The sequence below is a fragment of the Saimiri boliviensis genome, chromosome 3 (assembly GCF_048565385.1).
Source record: "Saimiri boliviensis isolate mSaiBol1 chromosome 3, mSaiBol1.pri, whole genome shotgun sequence".
Lineage (NCBI taxonomy): Eukaryota > Metazoa > Chordata > Mammalia > Primates > Cebidae > Saimiri > Saimiri boliviensis.
In genome coordinates this window covers 37,491,155-37,513,470 of record NC_133451.1, presented here as the reverse complement: position 1 = coordinate 37,513,470, position 22,316 = coordinate 37,491,155, and the positions used below count along the sequence as shown (strand labels likewise).

Sequence of the window (22,316 nt, the reverse complement as noted above, 5' to 3'; positions counted from 1 at the left end):
AAATTCTAAGAGGTACAAAACAAAGGCAAGCTCCTGAGTGTGACTCCCTCAGGCAGCAACCAGACAGGTCAAAACACACAACCGCAGTTCTTTGATAACAAGGCCTGTATTGCTCCTTCTGGTATGAGCAAGCTATATAGCTGGTCATAAAAAATATCATTAAATTATGGGGATGGCCAGGAGTGGTGGCTCACACCTGTAATCCCAGCACTTTGGGAGGCTGAGGTGGGTGGATCACGAGGTGAGGAGATTGAGACCATCCTGGTTAACACAGTGAAACTCTGTCTCCACTAAACATACCAAAAAAAAAAAAATAGCCGGCGTGATGACACATGCCTGTAGTCCCAGCTAATTGAAAAGCTGAGGCAGGAGAATCGCTTGAACCCAAGAGGCAAAGGTTGCAGTGAGCTGAGACTGGGCCACTGCACTCCAGTGTGGGTGACAAAAGTGAGACTCTGTCTCAAAAAAAAAAAAAATTATATGGACAGAAATGACTCTACTAGCGAATGAATAAATCATTTGGATTTCATGGTTAGTAAGTGGAAGTTTGAATATAGCCATCTGATCTTTGTTAATCTTAGTGTATATTATATTTCTAGAATTTGGACTCATATCAAGATGCTCTGAAGAATAACAACCCTTTAGGATAGCCACTGCAACATCATGACCAAAGACAACGAACCTATTGTGAAAAGCTCCCGTTTTGTTTGCCTTATGATCATAATTATCCAGTTTTCCGACGAAAATGAATTTGCAGTAGACAAGTCAAAAAGAGGCCTTACTCATGTTCCAAAAGACCTACCACTGAAAACCAGAGTCTTAGACATGTCTCAGAACTACATATCTGAGCTTCAGGTTTCTGACATGAGCTTTCTGTCAGAGTTGAAAGTTTTGAGACTTTCCCATAACAGAATCCAGCTACTTGATTTAAGTGTCTTCAAGTTCAATCAGGATTTGGAATACTTGGATTTGTCTCATAATCAGTTGCAAAAGATCTCTTGCCATCCTATTGTGAGTTTCAGGCATTTAGATCTCTCATTCAATGACTTCAAGGCCCTGCCCATCTGTAAGGAATTTGGCAACTTGTCGCAACTGAATTTCTTGGGATTGAGTGCTATGAAGTTACAAAGATTAGATTTGCTGCCAGTTGCTCACTTGCATCTAAGTTATATTCTTCTGGATTTAAGAAATTATTATGTGAAAGAAAATGAGACAGAAAGTCTAAAAATTCTGAATGCAAAAACACTTCACCTTGTTTTTCACCCAAATAGTTTATTCTCTATCCAAGTGAGCATATCAGCTAATACTCTAGGGTGCCTACAACTGACTAATATTAAATTGAATGATGACAACTGTCAAGTTTTCATTAATTTTTTATCAGAACTCACCAGAGGTCCAAACTTACTGAATTTTACCCTCAACCACATGGAAACAACTTGGAAATGCCTGGTTAGAGTCTTTCAATACCTTTGGCCCAAACCTGTGGAATACCTCAGTATTTACAATTTAACAATAATTGAAAGCATTCACAAAGAATATTTTACTTATTCTGAAACGACATTGAAAGCACTGAAAATAGAACATATCACAAACCAAGTTTTTCTTTATTCACAGACAGCGTTGTACACAGTGTTTTCCGAGATGAACATTATGATGTTAACCATTTCGGATACACCATTTATACACATGCTGTGTCCTCATGCACCAAGCACATTCAAGTTTTTGAACTTTACTCAGAATGTTTTCACAGATAGTATTTTTGAAAAATGTTCCACGTTAGTTAAATTGGAGACACTTATCTTACAAAAGAATGGATTAAAAGACCTTTTCAAAGTAGGTCTCATGACTAAGGATATGCCATCTTTGGAAATATTGGATGTTAGCTGGAATTCTTTGGAATCTGGTAGACATGAGGAAAACTGCACTTGGGTTGCAAGTATAGTGGTGTTAAATTTGTCTTCAAATATACTTACTGACTCTGTTTTCAGATGTTTACCTCCCAGGATCAAGGTACTTGATCTTCACAGCAATAAAATAAAGAGCATTCCTAAACAAGTCGTAAAACTGGAAGCTTTGCAGGAACTCAATGTTGCTTTCAATTCTTTAACCAACCTTCCTGGATGTGGCAGCTTTAGCAGCCTTTCTGTATTGATCATTGATCACAATTCAGTTTCCCACCCATCAGCTGATTTCTTCCAGAGCTGCCAGAAGATGAAGTCAATAAATGCAGGGAACAATCCATTCCACTGTACCTGTGATCTAAGAGAATTTGTCAAAAATATAGGCCAGGTATCAAGTGAAGTGATAGAGGGCTGGCCTGATTCTTATAAGTGTGACTACCCAGATAGTTATAGAGGAATTCCACTGAAGGACTTTCACATGTCTGAATTATCCTGCAACGTAACTCTGCTGATTATCACCATTGGGGCCACCATGCTGGTGCTGGCTGTGACTATGACCTCCCTCTGCATCTACTTGGATCTGCCCTGGTATCTCAGGATGGTGTGCCAGTGGACCCAGACCCGGCGCAGGGCCAGGAACGTACCCTTAGAAGAACTCCAAAGAAATCTCCAGTTTCATGCTTTTATTTCATATAGTGGGCACGATTCTATCTGGGTGAAAAATGAATTGGTACCTTGCCTAGAGAAAGAAGGTCTACAGATTTGTCTCCATGAGAGAAACTTTGTTCCTGGCAAGAGCATTGTGGAAAACATCATCAACTGCATTGAGAAGAGTTACAAGTCCATCTTTGTCTTGTCGCCCAACTTTGTCCAGAGCGAGTGGTGTCATTATGAACTCTATTTTGCCCATCACAATCTCTTCCATGAAGGATCTAATAACTTAATCCTCATCTTATTGGAACCCATTCCACAGAACAGCATTCCCAACAAGTACCACAAGCTGAGGGCTCTCATGACACAGCGGACTTATTTGGAATGGCCCAAGGAGAAAAGTAAACGTGGGCTTTTTTGGGCTAACATTAGAGCCGCTTTTCACATAAAATTAACACTAGTCACTGAAAACAATAGGTGAAACCTTAAAAAAAAATTAAGGAAATCCAATTTAAGAAACCATTATTTACTTGGATTATGTGAACAGTGCAGTTCTGAGTAACTGTCTGGAGGCGTCTCCATTATCCTCATGCCTTCAGGAAAGACTTAACAAAAAAATAATGTTTCATCTGGGGAATTAGGCTAGGGGGTGAGGTGGTACTCAACTTGCCAGTGACAGACAGCCCAGTCTCTTTTGGTTTAATGATTATGTTTCAAATTGAAACAGTCTCTTTTGAGTAAATGTTTTTCAGTTCCTTTTCCAAATGGATTCTGTGTGAGCAACGGTTTATCTGGCTTCATGGCTGCAAGAAAACAGTCAACTTCAGCATCATATGCTCTGGCCCTTAGAGTGCCCCATGAATCCTATTGGTCTCTGGGTCAGCGTCATTATTTTGTTCAACTTTGGGGTTTGGGGGAAAAATGAGATCACCTATGACATATAAAAAAGTCTTTTGTTTCATGTATGTGTAATAGCTTATTTAATCTTTTATCCTGCTACACAAATATATAATTAACCAATGAGCTCTCATGATGTACTAGTGCAGGTATGTAAAGGAAAATATGGACTTAGTCATAAGCTGCTGAGGTGAAAGACGGGATTTAGATACTTCCCAAGAAAACTCAGGGCCAAATTTATTTGTAATTAGATATTGAATGGGACTTTTCTGGTTGTCCCAGAATTCTGGCTAAAGCCTCAAAGCTGACAAAAGACAGTAAATGCACCCACGTGATACTAGACGCAGCTGGCCTAGGCTTATGAAAAGATCAGAAAGAGACCAATGACTCCCAGTCCATACTATCCATCTCTAGAAGACTAGAGTCAAAAGAGTGATTAAAGAGTCATTAAGTGGAGGTTCTAGATTAAGAGGGAGATTGCTTTGAATTTCTTGCAAAGACAAGTGTGAGGGGCTCTAAGCATGTAGAAGGTAGCCTGGAATCCCACTTCAAGACTGAAAGCTTGCTGATTAACAGGAACACGCAGCTTCAGTGCAGCAGATGGGGGAAGAGCTTGATGAATGCTGGAGTTTGGGATGGGGGTGGGCACTGGCAACACAAAAAACGGTGCTTGGCAAATACAAGGGCTTGGTAAATATTTGTTGAATGAATATGAGTGCTTCCCACCTGGGAAATTCAGAAGGTGAAAGTTTGGCTTGGGCAAACCAAAATGGCAGCATGAGAGAAGAGAAGCAGTGATAGCAACCTGCCCTTCCAATATTGGCATGGTAAGAGTATGTGAATTTCTTCATATGGCTTTGACTATGGAAGAGTAGCTGGGCTTGCATTGTCATGATGATCCCATCATGACAATCCCATCAGCCAATAGGGCAGCATGTTGTGCAAGGAGACTATAGCAGTAAGAGGACATGGGGTTGGGCAGAAGAGGGGTTCAGGGTGGAGGCTGCTGCAAGAGGTCAGCTAGATAATGTGCCACTGTGTCATGGAACTGTGCAATGTGGGGTACGCTCAAGGCCTTCCAATAACTCACAGATGCGCCCTGTGAAAAAGCCAGCATATGGACTCTGCCATGTTAGCAGGCAGGAACATGTTAGCCTGTCTGCCTTATTCAATAGTTAACTCCAGGAAGATCCGCTCCTCTTTGTGTAATACACTCTTCCCTTGCAATGACATGGGAACCTAGAATATAGAGAAGACAGAGACAGTGGAGAAAGAATAAAGAAACCGATTACATCCCTTCTTCATTCACTGTAAGAAAGGCCAAGCTGAATTTTGAATGAGGTGTGGCACTGCTGTTAAATTGGACTGGACTGGACATTTTAATCCCTTAAATAGAGGTGCAATGAGTAAAATGAGATTTGTCACTAAAATTTATGGTATCTGCCCAAGATTCCATAATCTTGGAGTGATGATGGAAGGAGAGCCAACAGAACTTTGTTGTAAGGCAGTGGTTAGAGAATAACGAAGCCCTTGCTTTCTGGACTTAGCTCATTCCATAAACTGATTTTGGCCAGGCACAGTGGATCACACCTGTAATCCCAGCCCTGTGGGAAGCTGAGGCAGGCGGATCACTTGAGGTCAGGAGTTTGAGACCAGCCCAGCGAACATGGTGAAACTCCATCTCTACTAAAAATACAAAAATTAGCTGGGTGTGATGGTATGCACCTGTAGTCTCAGCTACTCGGGAGGCTGAGGCAGGAGAATCACTTGAACTTGGGAGACGGAGGCTGTAGTGAGCTGAGATAGTGCCACTGCATTCCAGCTTGAGCAACAGAGCAAGACTCCATCTCAAAAAAATTAAAAGAAATGAATAAATAAACAGGCTTCATAATACCTGTAACAAAATAAGCCTTAATGATATTTTATCAGTGTCATCTTCTGTCTGCATCAGCCCTTCCTTGCTCTTCAGGAGAACACTCATTTTCCTCCCTAGGCTCTATCCCAAAACAGCATATCCTTCCACAACCTCTATTGAACAGATTTGATGAACAGTTGCCTAATCTAAAAACAATAAAAACAACAAACAACAAAAACTGCCACAGATTCTAAATGATCAAATCTTTTTAAATGGTATCAATGTTTCCTACAAGCTATTGTTGATATTGAAAATATAGAATTTTAGCATTAAATTTTTTTTTTCAAACCTACATCCCCTTGGTGGAGGTGCCTCCCTGCAGCTGAAAGTAGAGTCCCCTCAGCCGCCCTCTGTCACATTCCTCCACATTCTTCCCATTTCTTTTCTTCACAGCACACATCACTGTCCGAAATTGTCTTGCTTGCTTAGTTGTTTACCTGTTTTCTCTTTCTCTCCCCTAAAGTATAAGCTCCAGGAGAAAGGGAGCCTTCTCCACCTGTGCCCTGCCTCTCCCAGCACCAAGGGGACCCTGCTCACCACATTGTAGATGCGCAGTAAAAACTCGTGGGATGAGCAAATGGCTCTGAAGTGGTCCCATGTAGGACATGTCTGTGAAGTCCTGGATTTTATCTACAAAGCCCAGGCAGGCAGGGGTGGGGGGTCCACAGGGCCACAGTTCCACCCTGATCTGCCCCCTGGGCAGCGACTGCCCTTGGCAGTGGACATCTTCGCCTTGCACACTGCTCCTCCCCATCCGCCACTGGAGGACTGTTGGGAAAAGCAGCAAAGGAGAAAGGGCTTACGGAGTGCCTACGTAAATTGGTTATGAGTAACACAAACAAGGAACAACAAACTGTAGAAGGCCACAGGAAGCCTCTGAGGAGGAAGGCCACTCCATGCCTCATGTTCCGGTGCAGGGTGACCTCGGCTCTGTTATCATAAACAATTGTGCTCAAGGATGTAAAACCCCTTCGTATCACTATGACGTAGCCAGGCTTGTAGGCTCCTTGTAAGGCCCATGTTCCATCAGCTGCACATAGATAATAAGCTAAAGATAACCACATGTTCTTGTTTTGTGAAACTCCCAAACTACCAATGTTATCAATTGTTAGAATGATACACCAGTTCCAGCCACTGATTCACTTTCTGCTCACTCATTCATTCCACCATCACTCCACCCCTACCCTATAGATCAAAGTGATTGTAATCAGTAAACAGTGTGGATGATCAGAGCTCAGGGCCTTCACTGTTTCCTCCAGAGTAATAAAGTGATGGCTCCCTGGTCCCACTTTTTCTCTTAATCTGTCTTTCTCTCATTCCTTTGTCACCACTGAATTCGGGGTACCCATGGGTGATGTGAGGCTCATGGATTCCCTACATAGCTGGGGCAACTCAGCTCCAGGTTTAGCAGGACATTGAGAGAAGGGAAAGGCTTTTTTTGGAGGTTTGGTGAGCCCTTCTCTGTGCCTCACCTGCCCGCCCCACAGTGGCCCTGCAGCTCATCCCACGGGTCCCATTGCCTGATAGAACAGATGCTTCTGTTTTGAGAGTTATGCATCTTCTGTGTCGTCCTTTTTTGGGAGGTTGAAAAATGGGTCCAGAAAGACAAAAAAGAAAGAAACAAACAAAAAAGCAAAAAACAAAACAAAAATCCGTGCAAATAAAGTGTCTCCTCCATCCCGTGTTTGAACTATTCCTTCTCATGCCCTGATCCAATGCCACAATTTGGTAAGTTTGCCTCAACACGTTTTCAGTTCTTAACACTGTGATGAGACTAACCAATAGATCCTGTAGTAAGATGTCAGGCTAAAAGGAATGGAGCATGGCAAAGATGACTAAGTTCTGAGATGTGAGTTCTTAGGTGATTTAGCCTTTGGTTGAACATCATGGAGTGCACTCACACAGACATAGATGACATAGCTTACTACCCACCTAGGCTTATGCTATAGCCTGTTGCTTTTAGGTGATTATAACACAATGCTAAGTATTTGTGTATCCAAACATATCTAAACATATCAAGGGTACAGTAAAAATATGGTAAAAAAATATAAAAAACCGTATACCTTTATATGGGGCACTGATGTGGTTTGGCTGTGTCCCCACCTAAATCACATCTTAAATTCTCATGTGTTGTGGGAGGGACCCAGCGGGAGGTGATTGAATCGTGGGGGTGGATCTTTCCCATGCTCTTTTCTTGATAGTGAATTGGTCTCATGAGATCTGATGGTTTTGTAAGGGGGAGTTTCCCTGCACAAGTTCTCTCTCTTCCCTGCCACCACTTAAGATGTGACTTGCTCCTCCTTGCCTTCTACCGTGATTGTGAGACTTCTCCATGATTGTGAGGCTTCCCCAGCAGTGTGAAAACAGACTACTACAGGCACTTACCATGAATGGAGCTTGCAGGACTGGAAGTTGTTCTGGGTGAGTCAGTGAGAGTGGTGAGTGAATGTGTAGACTTAGGACATGGCTATATCCTACTATGGACTTTATAAACACTGTACATTTAGGCCACACAAAATTTATTAAAAATTTTTCTTTCTTTAGTAATAAGTTAACTTTTAGCTTATTGTAATGTTTTTACTTTATCAACATTTTGCTTTAAAACTTTTTTGGCAGGCTGGGCGCGGTGGCTCAAGCCTGTAATCCCAGCGCTTTGGGAGGCTGAGGCGGGTGGATCATGAGGTCAAGAGATCGAGACCATCCTGGTCAACATGGTGAAACCCCGTCTCTACTAAAAAATACAAAAAAATTAGCTGGGCATGGTGGTGCGTGCCTGTAATCCCAGCTACTCAGGAGGCTGAGGCAGGAGAATTGCCTGAACCCAGGAGGCGGAGGTTGCGGTGAGCTGAGATCGCGCCATTGCACTCCAGCCTGGGTAACAAGAGCGAAACTCTGTCTCAAAAAAAAAACAAAAACAAAAAAAAAACAACACTTTTTTGGCTCTTTAGTAATAACACTTGGCTTAAAACACAAACACATTCTACAGCTATACAAAAATATTTTCCTTCTTTATATCTTTATGTTTTTTTATTTATTTTTTTTATTTTTATTTTTTACTTTTTAAACTTTTCTATTAAAAACTGAAACACACACACACATTATCCTAGGGCTACTTAGGGTCTGTATCAATATCATCATCTTCTACCTCTATCTCTTGTTCCATTGGAAGATCTTCAGGGGCAATAACACGCGTAGAGCCATCATCTCCTGTGGCAACAATGCTTTCTTCTGGAAAACCTCCTAAAGGACCTGCTTTTTATAGTTCGATTTAAAAAAGTAAGTAGGAATACACTCTAAATTAATGATTCAAGTTACCGTCCAGTAGATACGGAAACCAGTAACACGGTTGCTTATTATCATTATCAATTATTATGAACTGTGCATAATTTTACAGTGCTATGCTTTTATATGACTGTCAGTGTAGTATGTTTGTTTACACCAGCATCACCACAAATGTGTGTAATACATTGCACTACAATGTTACTAGGCCATAGGAATTTTTCAGCTCCATTATAATCTTACAGGGCCATGGCTGTTGATTGAAAAAGTGCATGACTATACCACAAACTGAGTAGCTTATAAACAATGGAAATTTATTGCTTATAGTTCTGGAGGCTGCAAAGTCCAAGGTCAAGCTGACAGATTTGGTGCCTGGTGAGGGCCTATTTCCTGGTTTATAGATGGTTTGTCTTTTCACTGTATCCTTACATGTGAGAGGGCACTAATCCTATTCATGAAGACTCCACATTCATGATCTAATTGTCTCCCAGTAGCCCCAATTCTTAATACAGCTGTTCCTCCATATCCACAGGACACTGGTTCCAGGAGCCCTGTGGATCCAAAAGTCTGTGAATGCTCAAGTCCCTTATATAAAATGGCATATTTCCAGCCTCAACATCACAGTGAAACCCCATCTCTGTATTAAAAAAATACAAAAATTAGATGGACATGGTGGCACATGCCTGTAATTCCAGCTACTTGGGAGGCTGAGGTGGGAGGATAGCTTGAGTCTAGGAATTCCAGGCTGCTGTGAGCTATGATCATGCCATTGCATTCTAGCCTGGGCAATAGAGGAAGACACTGACTCCGGAAAAAAAAAAAGTGTACTATTTACATATAACCTATGTACATCCTCCCATATACTTAAATCATCTCTAAATTTCTTACAATACCTAATACAATTTAAATGTTATGTAAATATTTGTTATACTATATGGTCTTTTATTTTTATTGTTTTGTATTATTGTATTGTTGTTATTTATTTATTCACTTATTGAATATTTTCAATCCATGGTTGTTTGAATCTGTGGATGTGGAACCCATGGATATGAAGGGCTAACTATATTATCCCTTTGGGGGTTAGGATTTCACCATATGAATTTTGGGGGGACACAAACATTCAGACCATAGCAAAAGGGATGAGAAACCTAGGTTATTGACCAGGGAGGGCTGCTAGGATGAGCCTTGCTAAAAGGTCCTTCATCAGGAGGGTCCTGGGCATGTGGCTGGGAGAACCCTTCAAAGGGGAGGGCATGGTGGGTGCAAAGTTGGAAGTGAAAGAACCCCGTGAGCAAAGAAAGTGTCAAGTTGGCAGTGTTGCTGGATGTGTTCGTTTCCTGTGGCTGCCATGACAAATGACCAGGAACTGGCTGGCTTAAAACATCAGAAAGTTATTTCTTCCAGTTCAGGAAGGCACAAGTCAGAAATCAAGGTTGGCAGGTTGGTTCCTTCCAGAGGCTCTCAGGGAGAAGTCATCCCTTTCCTGTCTCCTAGCTTCTGGCAGTTGCTGGCAAACCTTGGTGTCCCTTGGTTTGCAGATGCATCAACTGCTTCTTAAAATGACCTGGGGGACATGCTCCAATTGTTAGCAGCTTTCTATAGAATGTGGTACATAATATTTCTTTGTTTTTAGTTTTGGACCCAAGTGATAGGAAAAGTTCCAGTCAACACTCTAATATGTAATCAGTAGAACCAATAGATGAGAAGAGAAACCAAGATTATTGGTAGGCTATTGAATTACATGGCAGAGGAGCAATCTAAAATAACTGTCCTAAATTTGGGTTAAATAATCAGTAATCTGTGCCTGTGTCTTCACGTGGTGTTCTCCTCTGAGTCTCTTTTTTTTCCCTGTCTCTTACAAGGACACTCTAGTTGGATTTAGCGGCCTCCTTAATCCAATGGCATCACATTTTGGTCCTTAACTTAATTAGATCTACAAAAACTCTTTTTCCAATGAGATCATCTACTGATATTTCAGAATAAATCTGAAATAAATGGACATAAATGTTTGGAGGGAGGGTGGACACTGTTGAACCCAGTCCTCTGGGGTTGTTATGATCGTCTCTGATGCCCTGGAGACTCAGTTGAGTGTGGCAGCAGAAAAGAAATACTATCCTGGAAAGAGTGAAGACTCTGAAAGAAGTTGGTTGGAAAGTCAGAGGTACAAAGAAAGGAGTAATAGGCAAAGAGAAAAGAATGGATGGATGTAAGAGCATAGGAGAGTGGATGGAGACCTGGGATATAAATGGGAAGAGTGAGTTTTAAAGACAATGAGACCACAACTATGGGGAAAAGAGGAAGTATTTTTGTCTAGGTTTCTGGAGACTGTTTTGATTGGAAAGGAATGAGACTAAACTACAGGGAGTAAAAGACCTGAGGGGATTTCTGAAACCACAGGTACTTTCTGAGAGTTTCAATTACAGTTAGTTATGAGGAATCTCAACCTCATCTAGTCCAAATGTGCAGTAGTTTTAATTTTTCTCCAGTCATTCCATCTACTGGATTCTGAAATTCTCCCCTTATCACTTATTAATGATATCTTGAGCAGGTTTAATACTTCTCAGTTCTTTTGAGATGTTGATACTACGATCTAGTTTAAAACTCTAAATCTCCATCTCCATCTAAAGTCCACTTCTTTCTGCATATCACAGGCTAGGCTTGTAGCTCAACGTTGGCATATATTTTGGAGGTAGGCATGGTTTATCTGAGATACACTCTTCTTGCCCATTCCTCTCCCAGATCTAGCTTTTCTGATGTGGAGATCAGGGTTGAGTGGTAAGAAGGTGGATATCCTTTTCTATAGTTGTGTTGATTAAGGTACAAGCTAACCTGCAGAACACGGAGACCTCAAACACAGAGGCTTAAATAAGAATCAGGTTTATTTCTTTCTCAAATAATAGAAAAAAGTAGTGCTAAGAGGTCTACAAGAGGTAACTTATCTCTACTCCACAAAGTCATTCAAGGGCTCAGGATGGCCAGATGGCTGTTTACTATTGCTCTGGTCTTCTCCTATGGCCTCCATTACATGGAACCACAGGAACTGATGAAGCCCTCCTTTGCCCCCATTCCGAATTTCCAAGTTTGAGGGAATTATACACCCCCTTTCCCAGATACCTGATCCCACAGTCTCTAATTGCCAGTTGGCAAGGGTTGGTCCAATGGAAATCTCCAACAGAGTAGACACCAGTCCCTCTACTAACTTACACTCCTGAACTCCAGGAGTCACATGTAACGTTCTCTAAGACTGCTCAGAGGGGTAGGGGAATCAACCTCAGAGGGTGATCCTGCATATTGCTGCATCAAAACAAGCATCCTCTTGGGGAAAGAGATGGCTGACCTCCCTGTCCAGTGTCTATGAGTTATGTTACTGTTATTCCCCTTTCACTTGGCTTGAGAAAGAGGTCATCTCTTGTATAGGGAGAAGAGCTCGCAGGCTTATATCATAAACATTCATCTCCTGGTGCTGCTGACTCTCTTGCCACCCTCCCCAGCATTCTCAGGTGGACAGAGGAAGGTAGGGTAGGGTGATGCTATAGATGGTACTATCTGATTTAACTGCTTCTTAGAATGTCCTGGGGGACATGCTCCAATTGTTAGCAGATTTCTACAGAATGTGGTACATAATACTTCTTTGTCTTCAGTTTTGGACCCAAGTCACAAGAAAAGTTCCAGTCAACATCTTTATTTATTGTGTAATCAGTACAACCAACAGATGAGAAGAGAAACCAAAATTGTTGGTAAGATATTGAATTATATGGCAGAGGAGCAATCTAAAAAAAAAGTATCCTAAATTTGGGTAAAATAATCAATAAAAAAGATAATTCATGTATAGTAATAGGAAAAAAGGCAAAGAATAATGGTATGGGTTTATGTCTATTGGTTCAAAAAGTCCACTTTGTAGAATATATATTAAGAAAATAATTGTTCATACACATCCCAAGGAAATATTGCTGCTTATTGCAGAATTGTTTCTAATTGCAAAAATTGGAAGCAATTTAAATATCCAACAACAGAAGACTGGTAAAATACATTATAAACTAAAATATTAAAAAGTACCCTATAAATAAAATGGAATATTATCTAGCCATTAATGACGAAATTATAGATGGATAATTACTGACATGAAAAGATATCTATGATGGATTATGAATTAGGAAAAGCAGATTACCTATATGTGTGTGCATGCCCTTGAGCATGTGTAAGTAGATAAACTGTTACAAACTTTCTGAATCACTATTTGCAGTAGGAGCGAAGACCCTAAAGAATGTTTATATATCTAGAAAAATGACTGCATGGTTGCTTTAAAGATGTCATTGGTGTACCTCTATTTTGCAAGATTATTGTTGATTGAAATATTTTAAAATTTATTTATATTTCTTGATTTTTCTTCAGTAAACATTTGTTACTTAGATAATTGAAAATTAAAATAACTTAAAAATACATTTGAGAAGGACACATACACATATATCTTATCTTGTTATGAAAAAAAGCTTTCTAAATCTAAAAGCAGGCTAGCCATGGTGTGCTGGAGCTTGCTTGTACATATTTGTAAAATCTGATTCTAAAATATTCAGGGGCCAGGCATGGTGGCTCACGCTTGTTATCCCAGCACTTCGGGAGGCTGAGGCAGGTGGATCACTTGAGGTCAGGAGTTTGCAACTAGCCTGACCAACATAGTGAAACCCCATCTCTACCAAAAATACAAAATTAGCTAGGTGTGATGGTGCATGCCTGTAATCCCAGATACTTGGGAGACTGGGGCAGGAGAATCACTTGAACCCAGGAGGCGGAGGTTGTAGTGTACCGAGATCATGACATTGCACTCCAGCCTGGGCAACAAGAGTGTAACTCCTTCTCAAAAAATAAAATAAATAAATACATACATAAAAATAAAATATTCAAAAATTTTGCAAGAAAATTAGTTGGTAGCTAGCCCTTAGCTATAGTGGGAATATTGACACTGCAGATATCAGCAAATGCTATAGATCAGACTTTTCTTTTGAACCTGCTTTACCAGCACACAGCTGAATGACAGTAATAGCAAAGAAAAGGGCAACTTACTTGTTTTTTTTTTTTTTTTTTTTTTTTGAGACGTAGTCTCACTCTGTCACGCAGGCTGGAGTGCAATGGCACGATCTCGGCTCACTGCAACACCTGCCTCCCAGGTTCAAGTGATTCTCCTGCCTCAGCCTCCTGAGTAGCTGGGATTACAGGTGTGTGCCACCACACCCAGCTAATTTTTGTATTTTTAGTAGAGACAGGGTTTCAACATTTTGGCCAGGCTGGTCTTGAACTCCTGAACCTGTGATCCACCCGTCTCAGCCTCCTAAAGTGCTGGGATTACAGGCGTGAACGACTGCACCTGGCCAAACTTATTTGTTTATATAAACATGAATGTGTTTATTGGTTCAAAGAATCTCAAAATTCAAAGGAAAATGATAGGGGAAGATGTTTTCAAAAAGTCTGACAGAAAGTCATGTCAGTAACATAAAAGAGAATATACAGTTTGATATGGTTTGGTTCTGTGTCCTCACCAAATCTCATGTCAAATTGCAATCCTCTGTGTTGGAGGTGGGGCCTGGTTGGAGGTGATTAGATCATGGGGGCGGAGTTCTCATGAATGAGTTGGCACCATTTCCTTGTGCTGTTCTCATGATACTGAGTGAGTGAGTTATTGTAAGATCTGGTTGTTTAAAAGTATGTAGCACCTCCCCACTCTCTCTCTCTTGCTCCTGTTTTTGCTGTGGAAGACACCCTGCTCCCCCTTTGCCTTCCACCATGATTGAAAGCTTTTCAAGGCCTCCCCAGAAACAGAAGCCGCTATGCTTCCTGTACAGTCTGTGGAACTTCGAGCCAATTATGATTCACTTGGGATGGGTGGCAAATATCAGGGAAATATGGGGAAAGTTAGAAGATTATAATCTCAAACCTTTTGGAAGGCCAAAAGGTTTTAATGGAACCAGCTGAAGGCAGTCAGTTCATTATGTTAGAATTTTAAGTTATAGGGTAAAATATTCGGATAATAAAAGCTTCCCTAGTTAAGCCTGTTTACCCCACATCCCTTTGTTCCTACTCTAATTTGCTCATGTAAACTTTGTGTTGGATAGTCCTCTCAGGGTGAGGTCAAAGGGAAATTACCTGTTAATGGTGTTTAATCTGGGCCCTGGAACCAAAAGCTTTTATCATTGGCAAAACCACTCTTTTAACTATGTTAATTATCCACAAGTGTGTTGACTTAGAACAACTGTTATTAAATCTATGCTGAATAAATGTGAGAAGGTACAGGGAGTTGTGGTTGTTTAGCTGCAATCGCCTTCTGAAAGCAGCTGACAACCATCCCTAGCCCACTCAGATTCACTGTATTCTGGTGTGTGTGAGTGCACTCATTCATCTGGTCATTAAGTTAGGGTCTGCAGGACAGACCTCTGCAGGTGGTGATCAGTGTCTCAGGTGGTCACCCCAACGTAATCAAGGTCTCAGATGGTGACCCCACCGTGACTGAGGTCTCACAATTAAATTCCTTTTCTACAAATTAGCTAGTCTCAGGCGTTTCTTTACAGCATTGCAAGAATGGACTAACACAGAAAATTGGCATCAAGGCGGAGTTGGGGGAGGGGGAACATTGCTATAAAAATGCCTGAAAATGTGGAATCAGCTTTGGAATTGGATAACAGGCAGAGGTTGGAAGAGTGTGGAGAGCTCAGAAAGACAGGAAGATGAGGGAAAATTTGGAAATTCCAGGACACTTGTTAAATTGTTGTGACCAAAATGCTGATAGTGATATCAACAATGAAGTCCAGGCTGAAGAGGTCTCAGATAGAAATGAGGAACTTATTGGGAACTGGAGCAAAGGTCACTTTTGTTAAGTGTTAGCGAAGAACTTGGAAACATCGTGTCCCTACCCTAGGGATCTGTGGAACTTTGAACTTGAGAGAGCTCATTTAGGGTATCTAGCAGAATAAATTTCTAAGAAGTAAAGTGTTCAAAATGTGGTGTGGCAGCTGGGTTTCAGACTAGCATGGGGCCTGTAGCCCCATTCTTTTGGCTGATTTCTCCCTTTTGGAGCAGTAGTATTTCCTGAATGTCTGTACCTTCACTGTTTGAGAGCAAATAACTTGCTTCTGGTTTTACAGACTCGTAAGTGGAAGGGACTTGCTTTGTCTCAGACAAAACTTTGGACTTCTTTTGAATTAATGCTGGAATGAGATAAGGCTTTGGGGGACTGCTGAGAAGGGATGATTGTATTTTGCAATATGAGAGGACATGAAATTTGGAAGGGCAAGGGGTGGAATGATATGATTTGAATCTATGTCCCCACTAAATCTCATGTCCAATTATAATCCCCCATGTTGGAGGTGGGGCCAGGTGGGAGGTGATTGGATGGGGGTAGAGTTCTCATGAATAGGTTAGTATCATCCCCTTGGTGCTGTTCTCATACTGGTAAGTGAGTTATCATATCATGAGATCTGGTTGTTTAAAAGTGTGTAGCACCCCCACCCCCATTCCTGCTCTGGCCACGTTCTTGCTCTCTTGTTCACTTTTTGCCATGATTGTAAGTTTTCTGAGACCTCGCCAGAATCAGAAGCCACTGTGTTTCCTGTATAGCCTGCAGAACTGTGAACCAATTAAACCTCATTGCTTTATAAATTACCTTGTCTCAGGTTTTTTTTTTTTCCAGCAGTGCAAGAATGGACTATTACACAATTAAATCATAACAAACAGAACCCTGATAGAAAAATAGGTAAATGACATGAACAGGTAATTCACTAGATATATATTGCCAATAAACATGAAAAAACATCCAATGACATTTATAATGAAAGAAAATAAAAATAAAACAATAATGAGATATCACTCTGTATCAATCAAATTGACAGATCGCTATAATGTTATTTTTGTGGAGGATGTGTAGAATGCCCACTCTAGCACACTCTTGGAGGGCAGGTAAGTTGGAACAAACTTTATGGAGAGGATTTGGTGGTTTGTAACATAACAATGCTCATATTCTTCAATCTAGTCATTCTTTTCCAGAAATTGATCTTAAAGCAACAGTAAAAGATTCAGACCAAGATTGTGTACAAAGGTGCTTATAACATTTTGTCAAATGGAAAGGGCAAATCTCCCCTCAGACAGAGCTGAGGATGGCTGGTCATGACCTAAGATTTACGCCGGTACCGATACATCAGTGGCAATTTCAAAAATTTGGTTGGGAAATTAAGGTTGTTAAGGAAGAATTTATTAAAAGGTAAATGTCCAAGTGATGACACTTCTCATTCCCAAGAAGTTTACAGGATGCAGTTTTGAAGTTCTAGGATCAGGTGGGTAAGAAAAGCTATAGGATTGTGTAGGGGCAGTAGGGAGGAAAAGAGAAAAAAGAAAAAAGAAGATCACTGCTCTGCACATTGATGCTAACCTCACTGTGAGAAGCACCTCACAAGTTATGAGACTGTGCCCATAGCATTTGTTTCCTTCCTTATTGATTAAGAAACCATACTCTCTACTCCTTCATGATAAAAATACATAGGAAGCTAGGAATAAAAGACTTTCTCAACTGATAAAAAGCATCTATGGAAAAACTCACGGCATTATACTTAATGGTAAAACATATACTTAAAGCTTTCCTCCTAACATCAGAAACAAGATAAGGATATCTGCTCTCATTACTTGTTTTTGAGACAAGATCTCATTCTGTTACTCAGGCTAGAGCAGGCGTCCCCAAACTTTTTACACAGGGGGTCAGTTCACTGTCCCTTAGACCATTGGAGGGCCGCCACATACTGTGCTCCTCTCACTGACCACCAATGAAAGAGGTGCCCCTTCCTGAAGTGCGGCGGGGGGGCTGGATAAATGGCCTCAGGGGGCCGCATGCGGCCTGCGGGCCATAGTTTGGGGACGCCTGGGCTAGAGAGTAGTGGAGTGATTACAGCTCACTGAAGCCTTGACCTCCAGACTCAAGCAATCCCCTGACCTCAGCCTCCTGAGTAGCTGGGAGTTTAGACACACATCACCATACCTGGCTAATTTTTGTATTTTTTTGTAGAGACAGAGTCTCCCTATTTTGCATATGCTGATCTTGAACTCCTGGCCTCAAGTGATCCTCCAGCCTCAGCCTCCTGAAGTGCTGGGATTACAGGTGTGACCCACTGTGCCTGGCCCTGCCCTCACCACTTCTATTCAACATTGAACTGGAGGTACTAGCCAGGGCAATTAGGAGTTAAGAATTCATATCAGAAAGGAAAGAAGTAAAACTGCCTCTATTTGCAGATGACATAATTTTCTTTATAGAAAATACTTAGAAATCTACTTGTCTTAGTCAATTTGGGCTGTTATAAAAAAGTGCTAGAAACTGGGTGGCTTATAAACAACATAAATTTATTTCTCATAGTTCTGGAGCCTGGAGGTCTGAGATCAGAGTGTCAGCATGGTTGGCTTCTGGTGAGGGCCCTTTTCTGGGTTGTAGACTGCTATCTTTTGTTGTAGCCTCACGTAGCAGAAAAAGGACTAAAGAGCTCTTTGTGGTCTTTTTTATAAGGGCACCAGTCCCACTCATGAGGGCTTCATTCTTAAGACTTGATTATCTCCCAAATGTACCACTTCCTGATATTATCACATTGAGGGTTAGGATTTCAACATATAAATTTTGGGGGAGCACACACATTTAGTCTATAATACCATTAAAAAACCTAGAATTAATAAACAAGTTCAGCAAGGTGGCAAGATACACATCACTACATAAAAATCAATGATATTTCTATGTAGCAGCAATGAACAAACTGAAAATTTGAAGAACAATGCATCAAAATATACTTAGAAATAAATTGAACAAAGGAAATATAAAACATATACCTGAAGGCCGGGTGCGGTGGCTCAAGCCTGTAATCCCAGCACTTTGGGAGGCCGAGGCGGGTGGATCACAAGGTCAAGAGATCGAGACCAACCTGGTCAACATGGTGAAACCCCATCTCTACTAAAAATACAAAAAATTAGCTGGGCATGGTGGCACGTGCCTGTAATCCCAGCTACTCAGGAGGCTGAGGCAGGAGAATTGCCTGAACCCAGGAGGCGGAGGTTGCGGTGAGCCGAGATCGCGCCATTGCACTCCAGCCTGGGTAACAAGAGTGAAACTCCATCTCAAAAAACAAAAACAAAAACAAAAACAAAAACATATACCTGAAACCATAAAAGACCATTGAAAAAAAATTAAAGGCCAAAGTCAGTAAAAGATATCCCATGCTGATGAATCAGAAGACTTTTTCTTTTTTTTGAGACAGAGTCTCACTCTGTTGCCCAGGCTGGAGTGCAATGGTTTGAGCTTGGCTCACTGCAATCACTGCCTCCCAGGTTCAAGTGATTCTCCTGCCTCCACCTCCCAAGTTAGCAAGGATGTAAAGAAATTAAAACTCTTAAATTTTGCTGATGGGAATGTAAAATAATATCAAGACAAAAGTGGCTCCATCTTGGGTGCTAATCCACCATGTTGACTTCTGATTAGCTTCAGTCCCATGAATGCCTCCTGATTCCTACTTTATTTACTATCCTTAGTGTTCTCATTATAGATCCTGACTTTAGTTCAAGCAACCTTGACTTTATCACACATATAGGCCATCCATGAATGGGGGTTTGGGAGGTGGTTTTGGGATGAACCTGTTCCATCTCAGATCATCAGGCATTAGTTAGATTCTCATAAGGAGGGCACAACCTAGATCTCTGGCATGTGCAGTTCACAATAGGGTTTGCACTCCTAGGAGAATCTAATGCTGTGGCTGATCTGACAGGAGGCAGAGCTCAGGTGGTCATGCTTGCTTGCTCACTGCTCACCTCCACTTGTGCAGCCTGGTTCCTAACAGATCACTGACTAGTACCAGTTCACAGCCCAGGAGTTGGGGACCCTTGATATAGAATCCCCTTTCCCAGATGGTATGTAAGCCCTGTAGTGGTTTAGCGATTTACCAGCCTTGTTGCTGCCCAAGACCACATTTCTGTAAGTTCCCTTAATAAGTTACCCTTCACCAACAAACTGGAATTGTGTTTCTCATTCTTCAGTTTTTTTGGCTCCTTCAGCACTTGGGGCTGCTTTGCATACCTGACCTGTAGGAGATTAGTCAAGGTGGTGGGAAAAATTATAGGAAAGATGCAAACCTTCTTGCAAGGCCAGGAGATTTTCCAAAAGTTTTGGGAAAGAGTGAGCTGAAGGCAGCTGATCTTACCCTGGGGCAAAAGGCAGCTGACAAGGGAATGTAGAGGAGTTTATCTAAATAGCTTGTTTACTCATGTCCTAAAACTGACCTGACCTTTGATCATTCATGTGTAGGATTTCTTTCTTCTCAGGGGGATGACAATGTTTATTACCCATAAATTGTGTTTGCTTTAGGCCTTTGTCATTGAATCTGTACTAAATAAATGTGAGCATCGCCAGCTTATCAAGGTTGCTGCTGACTCTTGCAGGGGTCCCCTAGCTGTGCTGACAGGCAAGCCTGTGTCTGCATACTCCGTTTATCTGTTGTTCAGCAAGTCTTCAGGACAGAGTTGTCAGCTGGTGCCCCTGTGTGAGGAATGCTGTAACAGATTGTGACAGAACCCTCAGAAATGAAGCTGAAGAGAGTATGCAGTCAATAAGTTAGTAAGTCTTTGGCGCCCATTCCGAATTTCCAAGTTTGAGGGAATTATTCAAGCTAGGGTTTCATCATGGGAAAACAGTTATCAGCACGGGACAACAGTTATCAGCATAACAGAAACAGTATATAAAATTATTGAAACAGCTGCTTAAAGCTAGCAGAGCCTCAGTTTCACAGATTCAATTAAAGGACCTAATGCACACTGTTGTCTCCCATAACCCATGGTTCCCAGAAGAAGGCATGCTAGATGTAGAGCTCTGGGAAGAAATCTTAAATGCAATCATGCACAAGGCAATGGGTCCCAGTAACATCTCTAACATTATGGGCCTTAGTCATGGTTGCTTTGGTCCCGCTCTACACAGAAGAGCCCAAAAATGGAAAGGAAGAGGAACCATCACCTACCTTACCACCTTGTCTTCCTCCCTCAGCCCCACCATTACCGAGTAAAAGTTCCACAGAGGAAACAGAGGTTTCCCCTAAGCCCCCTCCTACAACAAATTGGAAAAACAACAAGGGAGACACTACATCTATGGGACGCTGCCTTAGGCAAAAGGCATTAGAAGGGGAGCTCTTGACCTGCCCGGTAATGCAAGATCAACAAGGCAATCAGGTATATGAACACATTTCTTTTGATGCTAATAAAGAGATAAGAAAAAGCATTAGAGAAAATGAAGCTGTTAGCCCATTTACGAAAGGATTAATTGAAGCCATAGCAGACAACTTCCATATGAGCCCCTGGGACTGGTCAGTGCTAGCTAAAACAACTCTAGACGCCAGTCAATACCTCCTGGGGAGGGCAGAATTTGATGAATTATATGAACAGCAAACCCTTTTCTAATAATGACCACTGTTATTCCTCTCCTACTCCTGACGTGGCTCTCTCAAAATCCTATTTGGGTAGAACAGTGACCTTAAAGGAAGAGAAATTACTAATATGAATTAGTTGAGGAGCAATTAAAAGCTGGCCATATAGAACCATTTAGCAGCCTTTGGAATTTGCCCATTTTCATTGTTCCCCAAAAGTGTGGCAAATGGAGGCTTTTGCATGACTTACAGGCTACTAGTGCTAATCAGCAACCTATGGGGCCCCTTCAACAGGGGCTCCCTTCCCCTATGGCAATTCCCCAAAATTGGCCTATAGTCATTATTGACTGAAAAGACTGTTTTTTTTTTTTTTTGAGACAGAGTTTCGCTCTTGCTACCCAGACTGGAGTGCAATGGCGCGATCTCGGCTCACCGCAACCTCCGCCTCCTGGGTTCAGGCAATTCTCCTGCCTCAGCCTCCTCAGTAGCTGGGATTACAGGCATGCGCCACCATGCCCAGCTAATTTTTTGTATTTTTAGTAGAGATGGGGTTTCACCGTGTTGACCAGGATGGTTTCGATCTCTTGACCTCGTGATCCACCCGCCTAGGCCTCCCAAAGTGCTGGGATTACAGGCTTGAGCCACCGTGCCCGGCCAAGACTGCTTTTATACTATTCCCCTTGCAGAACAGGACAGATAAAAATCCGCATTTACAATACCAACTATCAATAATGAAAGGCCAGCTCGCTGATTACATTAGAAAGTGCTTCCTCAAGGAATGCTGAACGGTCCTACCAAGTGTCAGTATCATGTAAATCAGGCTTTGCTCCCCAGTAGAAAAGAATTTCCTAACTTCAAGATCATTCATTTTTATGGATGATATTTTATTAGCAGCCCCAATGGAGCCAGTACTTTTAAGTTTAGATGCCTCTGTCCAAAGGAATACACAGTTACGAGGTTTAATCATAGCACCTGAAAAAGTACAAATGTCCTCTCCTTGCAAATATCTTGGATACATACTAACTTCCTGGTCAGTAAGACCCCAGAGGATAAAATTAAATTCTAGCAACTTACATGCTTTAAATTATTATCAAAAACTACTGGGTGGGCCAGGCACGGTGGCTCATCCCTATAATCCCAGCACTTTGGGAGGCTGAGGTGGGTGGATCAACTGAGGTTGGGAGTTAGAGACCAGCCTGGCCAACATGGAAAAACCCTGTCTCTACTAAAAAATACAAAATTAGGCTGGGCGTG

The 22,316-nt window shown here is 41.6% G+C and overlaps 1 protein-coding gene across 7 annotated transcripts in view; it reads left to right on the top strand.

Annotated features, from left to right (window-relative positions):
* TLR6 (toll like receptor 6) overlaps nt 1-12,712 on the top strand; it is a 42,878-nt gene extending 30,166 nt beyond the window's left edge. For all 7 annotated transcript variants that reach the window (XM_074396011.1, XM_074396010.1, XM_010338192.3 and 4 more), the window contains one exon: nt 600-12,712. In XM_074396011.1, the coding sequence (XP_074252112.1) occupies nt 664-3,033 (2,370 nt within the window). In that variant the 5' untranslated portion in view covers nt 600-663 and the 3' untranslated portion in view covers nt 3,034-12,712. The remainder of the gene's footprint in view (nt 1-599) is intronic.
* Nucleotides 12,713-22,316: the final 9,604 nt, after the last annotated feature.